This window comes from Alexandromys fortis, unplaced genomic scaffold (genome assembly GCF_014885135.2).
Source record: "Alexandromys fortis isolate MF-2015 unplaced genomic scaffold, M_Fortis_MF-2015_v1.1 scaffold_201, whole genome shotgun sequence".
NCBI classification, from domain to species: Eukaryota; Metazoa; Chordata; class Mammalia; order Rodentia; family Cricetidae; genus Alexandromys; species Alexandromys fortis.
In genome coordinates, this window is record NW_026068087.1 from 2,377,901 (window position 1) to 2,397,948 (window position 20,048).

The 20,048-nt window shown below is 39.9% G+C and overlaps 1 protein-coding gene across 4 annotated transcripts; it reads left to right on the plus strand.

Moving 5' to 3' along the window:
- The first annotated feature begins 265 nt into the window (after positions 1-265).
- Cbll1 (Cbl proto-oncogene like 1) lies at positions 266-13,829 on the plus strand. Of its 4 annotated transcripts, none has more exons than XM_050122302.1 (6): positions 266-581; positions 5,649-5,816; positions 8,635-8,735; positions 9,047-9,130; positions 10,026-10,099; positions 12,421-13,829. In XM_050122302.1, the coding sequence occupies exons 1-6, from the start codon at positions 452-454 to the stop codon at positions 13,454-13,456; spliced, it is 1,593 nt and encodes a 530-aa protein (XP_049978259.1). In that variant the 5' UTR covers positions 266-451; the 3' UTR covers positions 13,457-13,829. The 4 variants fall into 4 exon arrangements, with proteins under 4 accessions (XP_049978259.1, XP_049978260.1, XP_049978261.1 ...); XM_050122303.1 differs by having other exon boundaries at positions 8,638-8,735; XM_050122304.1 differs by having other exon boundaries at positions 5,649-5,807.
- Positions 13,830-20,048: the final 6,219 nt, after the last annotated feature.

A 20,048-nucleotide genomic window follows, 5' to 3' on the forward strand; every position in this document is an offset into this window, starting at 1 on the left:
GACAATGAGGACCTAGCCTTCCTCCCTGGCCGAGGGCCGCAGCTCTCAGTTTCCCTCGGGCGCCTACGGAGCGCGCGCCTATTTACACTTTCTCCTGCCCGGCGGCGGATCCGGGGGGCATTCCAAACCGTTACTCCGCCTGCTGGGGTGGGACCAGCCCAACGGCTTGAGCCTGCGCTCTCGGCCGGCCGGCGTGAGCGGACTACAAATCCCAGAAGGCCTCGCGCCTAAGGGGTGGGCAGGCGGCTTACCTGCCCGCCGCGCTTCCCTGTGGTACTTTTTGCTTCCCAACTGCAATAGCTGTACTTCATACAGCTGATGGCTGCCTCCTTCAGGGAGCATTAGCAGTCTCGACACCGAAGCCCTCGCGTTCCCACTCTTTCTGCCTCAGTTCTGGCTATGCCTGAATCCCTCACCGGAGTCGGGTGGCGGAGGAGAGGGAGGGAAGCCTATGCCAGCGGTACCCGAGCGCACTTCCGCCTCAGGGCTCCGGAAGGTAGAGCGCACGCGCTTGCTGCGACTCCGGAGCGACTCACTTCCGTTCCCACTGTGCCCTGCGAGCCGAATCATGGATCACACTGGTAAGGAGGCGGAGGCAGCGGGGGTCCTGGTTTCGTGCCCCCTTGGCTTGTGTGGGACGGGGTGCAAGGGGTACTCTCGCCTCACTGCGCCGGGACGTGACGGAGAGGAAGCCAGCTCACAGACCCGGTCCCGGGCTGGCCCGCTGCTCCTCGGCCTACTCTTCGGAGCGGTACCTCCATCCTCGAAACCGGCAGCACTGCCTCTGCGGTGCTGCTGAGCTCGCCTTCCGGACACTGCGCCGCGCAGGCTTGTTGGGAACGGGAGAGTGCCGGTTCTTTTTTTGTCCCATTCCTCTCTTTATTCCGGTTGCTCTGCACTTTGTGCTGGGGAAATAGGCGGGTGGATTCCACTTTCGGAACTGGAGAACCGTCCAGACGCTAGGCGAGAGTGGGTTGTAGACTTCCTGCTGCCCCCCAGCTTCGGGTAGCTGCTGCAGTGGTCACCCCCCGTGGTTATTGTCTCTTTAGGTTTTCACAGACTAGAGGTTAGAGAAGAAAAGTCGGATACGGTTTTCGAAGTTATAAGCGGAGCATCTTTTCTAAACCCAAAGTATGCCTCGCCCTTCGACCGTGGTCCTTTTCGCTTCTTTTGGGGACATAATACAAAAATTTTAAGATCAAGACATTTCCATCTCATATTCCAAGTAATAGTGGCTTCAGACTTTGTTTCGGCTGGCTTCGTTTTCTTGTTCTTAGTTATTGAAAGAGTGCACTTAGCTTTGAGCGCTTCAGACATACAGACAAGCAGGAGGAAAAGGCTCTTTCTTTAAGAATTGACGGAGATGCCCTCAGTCTTCAAATTATTGCTTAATTACATAATTGCATGCAGACAGTTGTAGGCTTGGAGATAGAATGGTGGGGTGTCCTTGTCTTCAAGTTTACGTTCTATCAAAAGGGGCGGGCAGTTTTTTCTTTTGTAAAATCCGCTTATAGATTGTGGTGAGGACTTGAAGAAAACAGGTGTAGAAATTTCAGAGAGTGCCAGGCAAAAGTGTTTTTGGAATGGTAAGAAGATGTAGAGAAGACCGATGTCTGTGGTTTAGTTAGCAAGAGCCCTAAGTTGAGAAGAGAAGGAAAACACGTCACCTTGTTCAAGAATTTGAGAATCATGGTAAACAGTTTTAATTTTAAGTGGCTATAAAGCAACTGAATAAAATTAGGCGTATAATATTTTAAAAATAACCCCAACTCTTCTATAGAGAATGGTGTAGGAGAGGAAGAACAGGAGTAAATCATTTAGGTGGCCCAGAGAGAGGCTCAGTTTAGTGAAAGTGTAGCACAGTGATAGAGCCTTACCTAGCTAGCACAGAGTCTGAGTTCAGTCCCCAGCAACGCTGTGGGGGGAAAAGTTGGGACAGGGCACAGACAACGGGCAATTGCAGTAAATATTTTGGTGGAGAATAAAACAGCTGCTAATGGATTGGTTTGTTGAGTGTATGTGAGAGAAATGAGAAAAACTGAGTTCCTCACTAGAGCATCTTGGTCCTGCATGTGTAAAATATCCCACTTTCTAAGTTATTAATAAAAGGTTGCCTTGGTAGATAAAAGCCATTCTAACATGAAAGGTCACTAATGAGCTAGCTAGAATTAAAAAAATTGAGTTTCTGGACAGCCACTCTTTCTGCTCAACAATAGTGTTTCTAGGTTTTAAATTACTTATGAGGCAGTCACCTTAATGCTTCATTATTAATAGCTGTACATTTTGAGGGAAAAATAATCAAACTAAACAGATGACTCAGACTTTGAAAAGACCTTAAATACAAATTTGAAAACTATTTGAATCACAGTGTCTTTGGCAAATCAAATTCCTATTAGCTAGTTAACTGATGATTTATTGACTGAATATGCTTTTCAGAATAATGATTTTAATGTCAAAGGATCAAGAGGTCTTGTAAATGGAAGTATTGAAATGGAATTTTGCCAGAAAAAAAGTATTACAGATGCCTGTCTCTCAGCAAATTAATATTGCTTTATTTAGTGTTTCTCTGTATTGTAGAAGTGTCAGCAGTGGGCTGAGAGCCCCAGAGAGCACAGAGCGAGGAGGGCAAGCCCAAGGCCCTCTGGGGTGGAGGGAAGCAGAGAGAGGTGATGTGATGCTCCTGAAGCTTCTCCAAGGACAGCCCTTTCTTTCCCCACGCTCCCAGGTCACAGACCGATAAGACCCTCCCTGCATTCTCTGGTCATTATAAGTGTTAATTGGCACTTAGGTAAATGTGACACAAATTTTGTAAAATACTGTTAAACTCTTTATTGGGAGGTGGATGCTAGGGACCTGGACCCAGGATCTTCAGTACCTAGACAGGTTCTGCCAATACCTTGACTCTTTTTTTTTTTTTTTTAAACCTTTTCTTTTTTCCCTTTTTTCTTATGGTCACTGATTTTGCTTGCACTTGTGTCTGTGTGAGGGTCAGATCCCCTGGAATTAGAGTTACAGACAGTTACAGTTGTAAGCTGCCATGCTGGGTGCTGAGAGTCAAACCCAGATGCTTTGGAAGAGCAACCAGTGTTTTTGAAACTATATAATAAAGTGTTACTACATTTAAAGGTAGATTCACATTAAATGGCCAATTATTTTTATTCCTTATGTAATAACCAGGTATTTCTTTATTATCGTGTTTTGCTACTATGCATGCTACGTTTTTATTCTTAATTTTAAAAAGGCCCCAAACAAACCCCAGAATGTTGTCACTTGAAATCTCTGAAGCAACTCGTAGCTTCAAGAAACAGCAGGGTGTATGAAGCGAGTTCCAGGACTTCCCGGGCTACATAGAGAAACCCTGTTTCAGAAAAAGAGAAGCAGCAGGCTCTGGGCTGGAGTGATGGTTCTGTGTTTAAGAGCACTGGCTGCTCTTCCAGAGGACCCGGGTTCAGTTCCCAGCACCCAGATGGCCGCTCTTCTAATTTCTGGAGGATATGACACCTTCACACAGACATACATGCAGGCAAACACAAATGCACATGAAATAAAATAAATAAGAATTTTATAAAAGGGCTAGGACTGTTCAGAGGATGGAGAGCTTGTGTGAGGTGCTTGGAAGTTGCAGATAAAGTGTGTTATTTGCATTCATGAAGGTAACACCACTAAGAATCCTTTTGATATCTGAAGGGCAACCGGTTGGTTTTTATCAAGGGAAAAGGTCATCTGTCATATCTCTATAGCTGGTAGATACTTCTGTGTGGATGAGCAAATGCAGTGAAGACTGATGAGCTACATTTGCAGACTTTTAGTGCAGTGTTGAGGGTGGATCAAATTAGGTTTATTTTATTCAGGATTGTAGCTAATCATGTAATCCCCTCTCTGTGAAAAACATCCTAAGAGAAGTTTGCTGTTGAAAGGGTTAAAAAGTAGACAGATGTCTTATCATTGAGACCATTTTGAAGTATATTTGGCTTTACCAAATTTAATGTGGACATTTGGCTATAAGTCATGATTGTAATTCTTGCAGGAACTCTGTCCATTAATTTGTGTTTGAAACATTACAATTTTATTTTATTTTTTATTTTTTTGTTTTTCGAGACAGGGTTTCTCTGTGGCTTTGGAGCCTGTCCTGGAACTAGCTCTTGTAGACCAGGCTGGCCTCGAACTCACGGAGATCCGCCTGCCTCTGCCTCCTGAGTGCTGGGATTAACGGCGCCACCACAGCCTGGCCGACCTTGAACTCACAGAGATCCGCCTGTCTCTGTCCCCCCCCCCCCCCCCCAGTGCTGGGATTAAAGGCGTGCACCACCACCGCCCAGCGAAACATTACAATTTTAAAGTTATATTTGCATTTCCTATTTTTAAGCATTTCCCTTTTTGTCTTAGGGTAAAATTGATATTTTATGTTACGTATATATCTTTACGTACTTAAAAAAGTAAGGCTTTATGAGTCAGTTCTGTGAAATAATGTACCTATTGTTCATGGACAAGAATTCTTTTTTATTCCATAGATAAGATTTTTAAAGACTAGAAAGTGAAAAAAAAAAAAAAGACTAGAAAGTGTCAGTTGTTGAGACCTAAGTCTGAATCACAGTTTTTTATTGCAGTGTTGACTTTTTAACTAAGGATATCTGTTATATCTCTAGAAATGTTATAATACAAATAATGTGGTTTTTATTAAATGGTATAATTTTTGTAAATGCCTTGAATACTTTTTAGAAAAAAAAATGTTATGCTTAAAGGAATAATTACCTCTTTAAAGCCAACACATAGGCCAACAAACTGGCTTAGCAGGTAAAGAAAGACCTGCTAACTGATGAGAACTGGAGTTCAGCATCTGGGCCTCATGTGGCAGGAGAGAACTCACCCCACAGTTGCCTTCTGACCTGCACATGTCCACTGTGGCTCCATTGCACTGGCGTGCGCACACTCTTACACAAAATTAAAACTTAATACATGTCAGATATCGATTGAGTATTGGATTTCCAATTTTATTGTTTGTCTTTCTGTAAATTTACTAGGTTTCCTGAGTGGCTACTTTGCATGTTTAATAATTAGACACATATGTAGAGACAATTTTGGTTTTTTTTTCTCCTTTATATTTAAAAATCTATTACAATTTGTGAGGTTTCTTTCTTTGCATTTTATTTTATTTTTAATAATTTATTTAATCTTATTTTACATACATTGGTATGAGGGTGTCAGATCTCCTAAAACTGGAGTTACAGGCAGTTATGAGCTATATGTGGGTGCTAGGAATTGAACCTGGGTACTCTGGAAGAGCAGCTAGTGCTCTTAATTGCTGCACCAACCATCTCTCCAGCTCCTCCTTACATTTTTAAAAGGTTTATGTTTCTGTAAACTACTATGGAATTATATGGGAGTTTTTATTGTTCAAAGTTGTAGAAAGAGATAAAGAATCTGTAACTTTTATCAAGTTCTGAAAGGGTTCTGTTTCTCAAAAAAAGGGTACCCAAAAGCATTACTTTAAAGGCTTATCCCAGATGAAGAATATTAGCAGTTACACTTAAGTCAGTCTGGTATTTAAAAGCAGAGCCAAGATTTTCACTTTATTATTTATACTTGTAGAACAGTTTTTAAAAGGAAAAGGAAAAGAAATTACAATTCCCTCTCTTCCATTCATATAGACAATGAGTTACAAGGCACTAATAGTTCTGGATCCTTGGGTGGTCTTGATGTTCGCAGAAGAATTCCCATAAAACTCATCTCCAAACAAGCCAACAAAGTGAAACCTGCAGCTCGAACTCAAAGGACTATTAGCAGGATGCCTGCAAAGGCCCCACCAGGTGATGAAGGTAACTTGTTTAAGACGTTTAACCGTTGTATTTTATCTGAGTGCGCCAGTTAGTCCTCTTGGTTTTATTTTTATTAAACCTATTCTAAATTTTAACCTTACACTTTATTTTCTAACCTTTTAATTAAGCTGGATGATGATAACGCACACCTTTAATCCTAGCAATTGGGAGGCAGAGGCAGGCGGGTCTCTTGAGTTTGAGGTCAGCCTGGAATATACAGTGAGTTCCAGAATAGTGAGGGCTACATAGAAGAAATTTTGTCTAGAAAAAAAAACAAAAATAAAAGGTGGGGTGGGGTGGGGTGGGGGTTGCCAGGTGTGGCTCATGCCAGCTGAGGCCAAAGGACTATAGTTGGATACCAGACGCTGTCTCAAGCATATTAATTAGTCTCAGGTGGTTTTACTTTTTTCTAGTAATTTGTTTTGCTGTAACTGTTGTAGTACAAACATTAAAAACTTGACTTGGGGGATGGCGAGATTAGTGGACGAGGGCAATTGCCAAATAAGCCTGGTGAATAAAAGAGGAAGGTGAGAACTGACGTCCAGAAGTTGTTTTCTGACTTCCACTGGCACACTGTGTCACATGTGCAAGCCCATCTTTCATATCATGTATACAACAAATAAAAATTTTAAAGACTTGATTTGTACATTTTAGAATTCATCAGATCCTGCTAAATTAATCCTCAGAAGGAGTTTGGAGTTTGTTGGTTTACACACACACATCACTATTTCTTATTAACTTAAACAGTTTTTTGAGGCAAGGTCTTCATCCTTGAATTTGAGCAGTCTTGCTGCCTCAGCCTTCTGAGTGCTGTGACAGAAACTTAAGTGTATGGGTGTCTTTTCATAGTACTAGCCGCCGCTTGTCTGAGTTCTGCCATCTGTTGTGACTGGTGCCTTTCTCTTAGCTTCTGAGTTCTTTGTAAAAGTGGCAGTGTTAAATGTCTGTGTAGTTCATTTATCTTTTAAATTTTGTGTATAAAATATTACTGTAAAGAACTTGAACCTTCTAGGTAGTAAGTTAACTAGAGTTTGCTGTTTCACTTTCCTGTCTTCCCATTTATTAGAAGTCAGCAAACTGGCATACAGGTCAAATTTGGTTCCTTTAAAAAAACAAAAAAGTTACTATTCAGGTGAGTATTGCTCGTGGCTGCTTTTCCACTATCATGGCAGAATTGAATAGATTGAAAGCCGAAGAAAATAGTTTGTGCCTCTCCGAAAAGTAGTCATGTATGCCACGTTTTCCCTAGACCTCAGTAATTTTTTGGGTTTGACATGTTGATTTTCCTTAGCTTGACTTTTAATGATTTCCAGTTTTTATGAAGTTTAAATAGGTCGTATAAGAGTTTAAGGGCACTCAATTATCACTTTCACTTTGAACTATGTAGTTTTTTGGGATTAATTAAAAAGTGTAGTTCAAGCCAGGAGGTGGTAGTGCACACTTTTAATCCCAGCGGTGGGGAGGCAGAGGCAAGCGGATCTCTGTGAGTTCAAGGCCAGCTTAGTCTACCAGAGCTAGTTCCAGTACAGGCTCCAAAGCTACAGAGAAACCTTGTCTTGAAAAACAAAACAAAACAAAAAAGTGTGCAGCTTGGGGTGATGGTGGTTGTGGCGCACACCTTTAATACCAGCTCTTGGGAGGCAGAGGCAGGTGGATCTCTGAATTCGGGACCAGTCTGGTCTACAGAGTGAGTTCCAGGACAGCCAAGGCTATACAAGGAAATCCTGTTGCAGGGAGGTGGGCGGTGCTATTGGCCTTAAAAACTGGCTTGACTTTCTTTGTGTATCTGTGTATACCCATTAATAGCTGTGCACAAAATGTGTATGCTTTGACCACTCTGTTTACCAGTTCTAGGGCCAAAAGGAGTCAAGAGAACCTTGTCACCATAGAGAGATATTTTTTATCTTTTGTTTGTTTGGTTGGTTTTATGAAACAGGATTTCTCTGTGTAGCCATGCGTAGCCTGGAACTTGCTCTGTAGATCAGGCTAGCTTTGATCTCAGAGATGCACCTGCCTCGGCCTCATAAGTGCTGGGATTAAAGTGTGTGCTATCACCGTCCAGTAGTATTCTTAGCTTTACTTAGGCAATTGGGTTCTACCTGCACTTCCCATCAGACTGTTCATTGGTTTTGTGTTTTGCTTGAGATGAGAGGCTTACCATCAACTTTTTGATTAGACTGGAGATACTCAGCCCATTTGGTCTTCATAGTGTTCTGTTACATGAGAATTATATATGCTCTAAATGAGTGGTTACTGGTATTTTGCCTCCTGTGACTAGGGAGAGGCTTTAGCTAAAAGGATCAAATGTATTCATTTGCTGTATCCGAAACCATGCTCACTTTGAGAGGGAAGTCATGAAAAGGCTGTAGAATTGATAATATACTGTGGCAATCAAATCAGTCACTTGTAACTGGATGCTACTTTTGTAGGTGGTTGAGAATAGATGATAGTGTGTTTAAAATTTGTACAGTAAGCATGATGATGGGAATTGGTGAGGTTTTGTAGTAGGGATAGTGTGTGGAGTTGAGAAGAGCATTGACTAAGAGACTCTTGTAGGTCTGGTCCTGGCCCTGTCACTCAGCCTGTAATTATAATGGTGATTTGTATATCCACTGCATATTGTCCTTTGTTAAGTACTAGAAATGGACTAGATGATCACCAAGATCAGCTGGCATTTTAAACTAGTTTTGATAATCATGTACTTAGATCTCTGAAAGTCATCAGTAACATTTTTCAGCAAATAGATCTATTTTGGCATGTAAATACACTTTAAAAATGAAATTTGAAGTTAGAAAATGTAACTTTTTTTTTCTCTTAGAAGGATTTGATTATAATGAAGAGCAACGGTATGACTGTAAAGGGGGTGAACACTTTGGAAGTCAGCGAAGATTTCCAGGACACCTTTTTTGGGATTTTAAGGTATGATTAAAAATGAAAATTTAAGCATTAAGTATCAGTATGAATTTTTAGTATGCCTGTCTAACTTTTAGCACACGTAAGTCCACTTGCTTCATTCTACATCTCCAAAAATAATTTGAGGTAATTTTCAGTAAACCAAGTAAAATCAAGAGTCACTATTTAAGGAGAATAAGCAAACGGGTTTACACTAAGCAGCTTTTATTTCTGTTTGTAGTAACAACTGTTACAAAATCCTAACCATTTTTCTGTGAATTGATAAGTACAATTTTCAGAATTGCTTAAAGAGGAAATTTTAATTATCATTTCAACAGATAAACATCTTAGGTGAAAAGGATGATACACCAGTTCATTTCTGTGACAAATGTGGATTGCCTATTAAAGTCTATGGGAGAATGGTAAGTACAAATACAGAATGCATTTGTGTAGAGGTAGGATTCAGAAATACAACTTACTATTTTTTATAAATAATTTTGAAGCATAATATATAGCAAAAAAGCTAAGAGAAGTTTTATAATACTATGAATTTAATATAGTTATTCTTTACTATTTTGGAATAGTTTCCGGAGAAACACAGTAAAACACATTTAGTGTTCTTCAGGAGCTTCTAACTTGCAGGGTCTCTATTCAGTATTGATGGATTCACCTATCTGAAAATAGAAGCAGGTGCCAGGCAAGGTAGGATAATCCCATAATCCTAACACTCTGAAGACTGAGGCAGAAGGATCATAAGATCAAGGCCTGCCCCAGGTGCCTCACAGCTTAAGGCCAACCTGAGGTACAGGTGAGCATTAGCAGATATACATAAATTTATGTATTTAGAATAGTAGCTTCTATTTTCAGATAGGTGAATCCATTAATACTGAATAGAGACCCTGCATGTTAGAAGCTCCTGAAGAACACTAAATGTGTTTTATCTTACTGTGTTTCTCCTGAAACTATTCCAAAACAGTAAAGAATAACTATATATTTTATATGTTTTTATATAAATTTTCAAAAACTTGTGATTAAGCCGGGCAGTGGTGCATACCATTAATTCCGGCACCCAGGAGGCAGAGGCAGGCTGGCCTGTGAGTTTGAGGACAGCTGGGGCTACATAAAGAAAAATCCTGCCTTGGAAAAAAATCAAGTAAAAAAATAAATAAATAATTGTTAGCTGCTATTGGTATACAGTCAAAAGTATTGACTGTATTTAAATAGTTCCTGTGTGCCTTCTGTCTGTAGATCTTTGTACTATTATTGAAATATTTTAAATTGGTCTAGGATGCCTAACTATGGTATTTTTGTCTACAGATTCCATGCAAGCATGTCTTTTGCTATGACTGTGCTATTTTACATGAAAAAAAGGGAGATAAAATGTGTCCAGGGTAAGATATGGTCATCTTTATATTTATCTAATGGTAGTGATGGTTTAAATAGACAAGGATGCAAATGTGCTGGCTGAGTTGGTGTTAGCCTTCTCTGCAAGGTGAAGCAAACCTCTGAGTTAGTTATTCAGAGAAGGTAAAATGATGGAATCTCTTCGGCACCATAGGAACAGTGTTGGAAACTAGAACCATTGTTTTTGTTTGTCTGAATGGGGCACAGAAGCAAATATAGTATGGTTGGTGATTGAGAACACTCTCTTTCCAAAATTAGAATGAATATTTTTTTAAAATACTAATTGTATGTGAATAATGTGTGTAAGGGTCAGAAGGCAGCCTTGTGGAGTCAGCGCTCTTCTCTTCTCCAGTGTTACGGATGCTCTGGGGATAGAACTTGGATTAGCAGGCTTGTGGAGTCAGCGCTCTGCTCCAGTGTTATGGATGTTCTAGGGATAGAGCTTGGATTAGCAGCCTGCATAACAAGCACTTCCCTGCTGAGCTGTCTCACTGGCCCCAGGATTAGAATTCTTGAGTTCAAGTCCCTGTTTTGCTATTTATATCTATGTGACATAAGCTGGGTTTTATGTCTGTAAGCTCCCTGGGTGGGTTATTTTTAAGATGAAATGAGGATGGATGGATGGATGGATGGATGGATGGATGGATGGATGGATAGATAGATAGATAGATAGATAGATAGATAGATAGATAGGTGGAACGGCAGAATCTGGCATATATTAAACACTGTGCCTGTATAAATTGTTACTATATATAAAACAGGTATGTCTTGAGTGGTAGACACCATGATACATCAAGTTTATTTTGGGATGGCTGTATGGAATTTATATTAATTTAGAACCCCCTGATAAGGAAGCCTTGAGAAAAACAGATTGAAACTTCCTTGGTTTAGCTCATAGCTTCCCAACTTCTCTCTAAACCTGTACTTGAATGTATTCCAGGCAGTAGTACTGGTTGCTAACAAAGGTACAAACAACTATAAGGGAAGATTTCCCCTTTATGGTGTAGGAAATGGACATCATAAGGAAATAAAGGGGTGATTTGTTATGACCCAATGACACCTGATTTTCTTGGCATGTTTCAACGGGGTTTTCAAGTTACAGATTATAAAATATATACTACATTAAAAGAATAGTTCTATAGAATTATAATTCAGAAGAATATGAAATTGGAAGTATGTATTATAGCCTTTGTTGGGTGTTTTCTCTAATTCCTATTTCCCAACGCAGTGTACATTCATTATTGCATAGCAAATGTTCTTGTTCCACTAAGATGAAGGACTAGGCTGTAGAGATTGCTCCGAGTTCACATGGTGGTGCTCAACCATCTGTGATGAGATCTGGTGCCCTCTTCTGGCCTACAGGCATACATGCAGACAGACATAATAGATAAAAGTCTTAAATAAGATAAAGCACTAAAATGTGATGAAATATACATGTAGTGAATGTAAAAGATTCTTTTCATAGATGTTCTAATTAATATTAAATATTTAAAAGCAAAATGTAGTTTTTAGATAACTAGATGTTTTCCACTTTGCACCTCACTTATATAGTCCTTAGCTGTCTAGAGAGAAACCTGTTCAGATCCAATTCAGGAAGTAAAGTTAGCAACCAGAATTAGTAAAAGTAGTACATACTACTGCTTTTAAGCATCATCCAGTAGTCAAGATTTCAACCTATTTAACATGGAGATGTTTCTGAGTATACTGTGAATTAGATGGTGGAAAAGCAAGGATGTACAAACTGTCCCCAAATGAGCAGCACACTAGCGTCAAAAGCACTTGCCCCACAGTGAGGGTGGGCAGGAGACAACAGAACTCTGAATTCCGTGCTTGTGAATGACACCTCCCTTACCATTCTTGGATACAGATCATATAGTTATAGAAATTTAATGCACTCTAAGTTTTGAGAAATAAAAGGTCTCTCTTTTTTGGTTTATTGAGACAGGGTTTCTCTGTGTAATGGCCTTAGCTGTCTGGAACTTGCTCTGTAGACCAGACTGGCCTCGAACTAGCAGAGATCCGCCTGTCTCTGCCTCTCAAGTAATAGGATTAAAGGCATGTGCACTACCACCCCGCCGAGAAATAAAAGGTACAATTCAGAGTTCAGAGGTAAAAATATTCTCAGGTTGGTAGAGATGCTAATGATTAGTATGTGAGACAAATAGGCAACATTAAGGGTTCACTAACAGTAATTAAATATTTTTTTTAATTTTGCAGATACGTAGCATTTTTAAAGTAACCAGAAAGTGTAAAATAAATGTGCTTATCTGTATTCTGTTTTTAATCAACTTTTCCCCTTCCTGTCTAGCTGTAGTGATCCTGTGCAGCGGATTGAGCAGTGTACACGAGGCTCTCTCTTCATGTGTAGCATTGTTCAAGGTTGCAAGAGAACGTATCTGTCTCAGAGAGACTTACAAGCTCATATCAACCATCGCCATATGAGAGCTGGGAAGCCTGTTACCCGTGCTTCACTTGAGAATGTTCATCCTCCTATTGCCCCTCCTCCAGCCGAGATCCCCGATCGTTTCATAATGCCGCCGGACAAGCACCATATGAGCCATATTCCTCCCAAGCAGCACATCATGATGCCGCCACCTCCTCTGCAGCATGTGCCACATGAGCACTACAGTCAGCCACACGAGGATATCCGTGCTCCTCCGGCGGAATTGTCCATGGCTCCACCTCCACCTCGTTCGGTCAGTCAGGAAACCTTTCGTATTTCAACAAGAAAACACAGCAATTTAATAACTGTCCCTATTCAGGATGACTCAAGTTCAGGTGCTAGAGAACCACCACCTCCTGCCCCAGCGCCTGCTCACCATCATCCTGAATATCAGGGCCAACCAGTGGTATCGCACCCTCATCATATTATGCCTCCACAGCAACATTATGCACCACCCCCACCTCCTCCACCACCAATAAGCCATCCAATGCCACATCCTCCCCAGGCCGCAGGTACTCCTCACTTGGTGTATAGCCAAGCTCCACCTCCACCAATGACCTCTGCTCCACCACCAATAACCCCTCCCCCTGGACATATTATTGCTCAGATGCCACCTTATATGAATCATCCTCCTCCAGGACCCCCCCCACCTCAGCATGGTGGTCCACCTGTAACTGCACCCCCTCCTCACCATTACAACCCTAACTCTTTACCCCAGTTTACTGAAGATCAAGGAACTCTGAGCCCTCCATTTACACAACCAGGAGGAATGAGTCCTGGTATATGGCCTGCACCAAGAGGTCCACCACCACCTCCACGAATGCAGGGCCCGCCTTCTCAAACCCCACTACCTGGACCACATCATCCAGATCAGACAAGATACAGACCATATTACCAGTGATAATAGTGTTTTGAACTGAAGATATGACAAGGAAAAAGATTAGTCAATCTTATAATTAAGCTTTGTTGGGGGAAGGAAAAATACCTCTTGAGGTGGCTATAAAACACAAAGTCTTGTCCCGTAAAATGGTTTTAAATCTTGACCTTAGGATTGCTTTCAGATACTATACTGTAGTGCAGAGCAGTGGCTTGTTGAGCACAATGTATCTTAGCAACTGTTATTTTGGTGTGGTGAATTGACCCTGAAGTGACCATTTGTAAAAAAATTGAAAAATTTTCACTGTTCCATTTTCAAAATACTGCTTTTATTAAACCCAGTGTTTAGTTTTTCTTGTGATGCATTTTGTTAACCTATATAAAGGATTAAATTTCAAGATGGTTGTAAAAATGCTGTTTTATGTGAATTTAAGTACAGCCATATAATTTTTCTTAAACCATATGTTCTACCACTAATTTTCCAAAGTTAAAATAAAGTTCTAAAAGTAAAAATCTACTAAATTATAACCAGGCAGACTGTTATATGATAGGGAATTACTTCACATTTTAGGCATTGAAACTTCAAGGGGTCTTAATTATGAAGTGCACTTGGATTTCCTTTTGTCTTTGGACTGCCCACGGAGCGCCAAGCTACATGAGAATTCTGATGACAGTGTAGTTGTGTGACATGTCCCAAGGCCTTCTGATCATTTGGAAAATGACTGGCTTTGCAGGCTCTAAGCTGCTGATGAGAAGCTGTTCTCATCGATGCTTAAGTTATATCACTTTATAGGATTGTTGGAATGGTGTTTTTTGGATGAAATGTGTTCTGTGTTCACCATCTTAACCTACGTCTTAGGGCTGATGAAGTTTTATTTAAATCTGCATTTCTTCCTAGTACTTTGATTCTGTGTTTTAGTGTGTTCTTGTTTATGGAACTATAAACTGCAGCTTGAGTGCTGTGGAGGAATTTGACTAATGTATTCGCAAAGGGTGTTTCTCGAAAAACCACAAACTAGCGTTTACTCAGGTTTCATTGCTGTGGTTTTTCCTCCAGTTTGAAATTGTAAAACTATCATTTCTTTTGTTGTTGTTGTTGTTTGTTTGTTATAAAGCATTCTAACATTGTAGTGTGGAATCAATAGTGAAGACAACCAGATCATTTTGAATTGGACAGAAAAATAATACTTAGATTGTGAAGTTCAGTGCCATGAAAGGTGCCTTTGGAGTCAGTGTTTGCATTATCAGGACTTGTTACAGTCCATTGAAGATGACCACTCAGTTTATACAGCTTTCCTACGTATAAGTCATCATTCTTAGGATATTATTGTATATCCTTTGAATTGACTAAACCCTTGTGAAGCTTTTCTTCACCCTTAAAATGGTGCATAATATAAACATGGTGTGTAGAATGCAGATATCTTTTATTAGGGAGTTTGTAGTATAAAAATGTAGACATTGGTTTTTGACAAAGGGTATACTGATTGGTTATTCACCATTTTTTTCTGTCAGGTACAGGAACATTCTTGTGTTAGGTGATCAGATACAAAATCATTTCTGAACTTAGCACAGGAGTAAATATGAATGGCCATTTCATCCTTGGCTGGCCAAGAAAAACCAAAAAACGAATGCAGTTTTTCTTGAACAAGCAATTTTTCTCCCCACTTGTAGCAGTTTGAGAGTCAGGTTTGCTCATGCACTATTTCTAGTGAGAAGTTTTGTTGTTAGAAGCATGAGAGTGAAATAGTGTGACGTGGTGAGTGTTCCATCACATTACTGTAGGCACGTGGATTGGTGCAAACTTGATTCCTTCTCATACCCCTGTTTAGGAGCTTTTTACATATTACTGTTAAAAATCCAAATAACTTTTTGTTTCATGTAACTAGAAAATAGCCAGATTCATGTAAGAGCTTCTTAACTGTTTATGAGAAGCTCTTGTAATTGAGATTTACTAGGGTTGGGTGTGGTAAGAAATCACTTTGCCTATATTTTGGACCAAAAAATATCATGAAAAAAAAATCCTGCATTATGAGAATTCTTGTAGGCATTTAACAACAATTTTCAGTTATGTTAATAAACATTATACTGGGAGGCAGGTCAGATGAATGTCTTATAGACAAAATTTAAAATGTTAGGCTTGAATTGTTTGATGAGGGTGGGTGGGTAGACAGATAACAGGATTGCTGTGAAGTGTCTGTTCTTGAGGAAAAGGTTGTGAATCCCAGTGCATTTCAGGGAAGCCTTTGAAGCTGTCTGTGGTGGACGTAAGTCTAAATGTATGTGTGTCTCATTAATTTCTCTTAAAACTACTGAGGTGGCAGTCAATTCTTAAAAACAATAAAATGGAAGCATAAATACTGTTTTGCTGAGATGAGTTTTTACCCAATGGTGACATGTTTGGGAGACTGCAGAGCTTTCCACAGCTTCACGGTAAAATTAGATTCACATTTTAAATGCTTATAACCAAAAAGTTGGCTGGTGTTATTTCTTTGGGGTATTTGTTCAGAGTTTGTGAGTAACTTTAGTATTTGGGAAAAGATTCATTTTTAAGATTTGTAAAGAGTTGTTCTCATTTTCCCTGTAAAAGCTACTTGTTTAAAATTGTGTGCATACTAGTCAGATACGTTGGAAATATAAATAGAAAAAAAGAGCATTTTTATAATTCTTGAGTAGCGGCTGTGTGAGGCACACAGAACTGCTTAAAGAGAGTCATATAGGTTTAGAAATAGCCCTACAGTTCTGTTTTAGATAATAATACCAAGAGTATGTAATAATTGTAAATACCTAAAACAGAAACAATTGACCGTCAAATTATCCGATTGATATTAAAGGAAGTTTGACACAGTCATACTCAAACATAGTCTATTCTGATTGAAGTGAATTTATTTTTATTCACTGGCTTATAATGTTATAAACCTAGAAACCAAGCAGAATGTGCTTATTAGGGTAGTTGTACAATCTAATAAAGCAATGCAGGCTGTACTAAGCCTAGAGATGAGGGGCTAGATAAGCCAGCAGGTAACTATTCTGAAGCACTTCTAGTAAAAAATGACTAGACTTTTAACACCCCTTCAGTTTCCCCTCAGTGAAGAGAGCACTTTTTGGAGAACCTTAAAGTACATACTAATTCTCAAGTTTCACGGTCATCTTCGTTTTCAGGCATCAGAATGACAGGATTGTAACAAACATGTCGGGTTGAATTCTCACACGTGGGCAGAACCTTTTGGAGAAGGTCAAGGTCCTGTGTCATCCTGCTGTCCCCCGCTCCCCACCGCAACCATTATTGTCACCCCCCTGATGAGTCATTAACTTGGACCTGCATCTAGTTTTAGTTACAAATCTGACAACTAAGTAGGCTCTATGGCCTAGTCAACATCCTAATCCTCGCCTAATATATTTCATAAACTATATTTACTAATTTTATACTGAGCTATTGTGGGATAGAGTCATTCATTGAAATACTAGACAGTATTCAGCACTTGGGATGCACAGTCTTTAGAGACTGCCAATCACAAGTATAAATTATGTACCATATTAGATGTTTGTCAGAATCCTATGGGGAAACCAGTTAGCATAATTGGGTAGTTTGTAGCTTTAGTGGGAATGGCATTGAAAAGATGGCATTTAAGTTAAGGTGAAAGTCACATTGAGTGGGAGCAGAGCTTTACAAACTGCAGTTAAGTGAAAGACTTACCTAACATTTTGTAGTAGATGAGTAGAATAAATTGTCTCAGGTAGACCACGGCTAGCATTCACAAATCCATAGGTTTTGCCCCCAAGATTTGACATATTCAAGACAAATTTATTAGCAATAAGGACCAAATTCTGATTACACGAAAAGCCTTTGTGGCATCCCAAATGGGGTGTCCAAAGTGGGACAACCTGGCTCTTTGTAAAAGGATTGATTATTCTATTCTGTCTGTATGTTAGGGAAAGACCAGTGAGGCAAAGGTGGAAGCAGAGACCTGTCAGAGTGTTTTAATTATACTAAGGATGATGGTAGCCTTGCAGTTATTACTTGGGTAACTTGAGGACTGGGTGTTTGTGTGTGTGTGTACAGTACATGCATACAGGAAAGCAAACACCTGTAACATTAGAGGGGCTGCATAAAGAATTTACAAAGTAGATATGGTCCCTGTTCTTCAGCAGCTTAGATCCTTTTTTTCTTTTTTAACTTTAATGTACATTTGTGTTTTGCCTGCATGTATGTCTGTTGTGAGGGTGTTGGGTCCCTTGAAACTGGAGTTACAGTTGCGACCTGCCATGTGGGTGCTGGAAATTGAACCTGGATCCTTTGGAAGGGCAGCCAGTGCTCTTAACTACTGAACCATGTCTCCAGTCCACAGCAACTTACATTCTAATTCAAAAGATTTTGTAAGTATTTGCTTTCAAGGTATAGTGGTCAGAAAAAAAAATTCACCCTTAAAAATTAATTACCAAGACTGAAGAAATTGCTCAGTTAAAGATCACTGGCTGCTCTTCCAGAGGACTCAGGTTTGATTCCATAATTCTAGTCCCAAAGAATCTGATGCCTTCTCATGGCACAGATGTACATGCAGCCAAAACACCCCTACATAAAAATGTTTTTTTAAAGTTGAATTACTAGATTAAAAAGATGAAAATTATAAATAACCTAAAATTATAAACAATACAATTCATAATCGCTGTGTAAGTTGTACTTAACTGTACAATGTTAAATTAGTAACTGGGAGAAACATCATGTACCTATACTATTTCTGAGTTAAGTCCTACCTGTAATCAGTTTTTAGGCATTTTAATTTCTTTTGGGAGTAAATGTTTCTTCGAACCTAAACTAAAACCTGCATGGTGTAGACTACACAGAATTCCTGACAATTCCTGCAGCTGTATCACCTGCCCTCTTTGGGTCTTGTTTTAATTTTTCCTAAATTTGCTTTCCTAAAATGTGAAGCTGAGCTGGGGTGAGGGAAAGGAAGTGTGCTCCGTTAGTCCCAGCGCTTGGGAGATTTAAGAGAATCAGGAGATGGAGGTTACCCCTGGCCACACAGTTCCAGACTAGCCTAGAATTCATGCATCCTCATCTCAAAAACCGGGAAGTAAACAAACCCTAACAATAACAGCAGCAGTGTGTGTGAGGCCATGAACTCACCTGACACCAAGAATCTTCACTATGTAAGGGCTATTTTGAGAATTAAATTATTTTATGCGGGTTCTAATCAGGATTTCCTGACAGATTTTTTCCCCCCTTTGGAGCTTGAAGAATAGAGGCATCGTTCACAGAGGAGAAAAGATGAAAGATGGAATCTTCAGGGCAGTTTCAACATGATGAAATTCATGGAGATGCTACAAAAAAGAATTCTCCCCTTTTCTGTTCATGCATTGTAGCGAGTCAGGCATTTGTAAGTGAGGTACAACTGTCAGGCAACAACGTTTATTAAAGCTAAATCTTAAGATAATTTTGGCAGGTATTAGCTTCAGTTAATTTCTTAATTTGAGTATTGTATCTGTCGCTAGCTCTTTAATTTCCTTTTCAATGTTGCTCTGCTTTCTTGAAATTTGATTTTCATCTCTGCCAGCACAATACTTTATGCTCTCTGACCAGGGGTTGGATTTCTGTACTAGTTTCAGTATTGGCTATGAAGCAGACAAGATGAGGCAGAGGACCACAAATTTCCATTCCTCCAAACCACTCTGAAGAGAAAAACAATTGAGAATGAATTCATTGAGCCTGTTAAGAGGTTAATGTTAACTGTGTTGTGACAAGGGCACCGAGGACACCAGGACTGCCGGGAGTATCATTGCCTGGGATAATACAACTACAGTTGAATTTGAGTCTTTTGCCCATCTCCACTTAAATCAGCTCCTGGGAAGTGTGTGTGTGTGTGTGTGTTCGTGCTCATCCTAGAACTGCACCAAGTCCAATTAGATAGTCATGATTCAGAAAGCTGAAAGAACACTGAAAGTGCCATTTCTCTTATTTTTAGCTAAGGTCACTATTTAAATAACTATGCTGCTTTTCTGTACTTTAAGTCTAATAGACGAGCCTTTCTGGGTGGTCTCAGGTAAGGATGAGCTCGAATTTGACAATAGGTGTTTAAAACAATGGGATCAGCTTTCCCATTGATAGGGTAGTTTGGTGTTTGGTTGGGGGCACTAGGTTGTGTGCTGCTGCTGCTGTTTAATTTCCAAGTGTCATGTGAGTAAGTGCACACTTGCCACAACAACAAGGCCACAAGGGCACTGAATCTCACCAGCAAAAAGCTCAACAACTCCTCCCCTGCCCATGAGTTACAAACAAAACTTTTCCTATTGGCTTCTTTCCCAGTGAGGCCAGGCAGCAATGACTCTGCTCACCTCTCTTTACCTTCTTGCTTTGTCATTTTATAGCCCCCATTATCTTATATGGTTTTCATACCAGGAAGGGAAGTAAGGAATTGCCTTGAAAGACATTTACATAATACTTTCATATATAGTATGAGAATGAGCGTGTCTGTATCTAGATAGGTTAGAAGCCTTAAAAACTGGGGTGATAATAAAAATCTGGCCAAAAAAAGTCCTTTTAACCAAGTTCTGTTGAAAGGTTCTCGTAGCAGTGTTGCCACAGCACTCAAGAAGGGACCCACAGCAAACATGCTTCA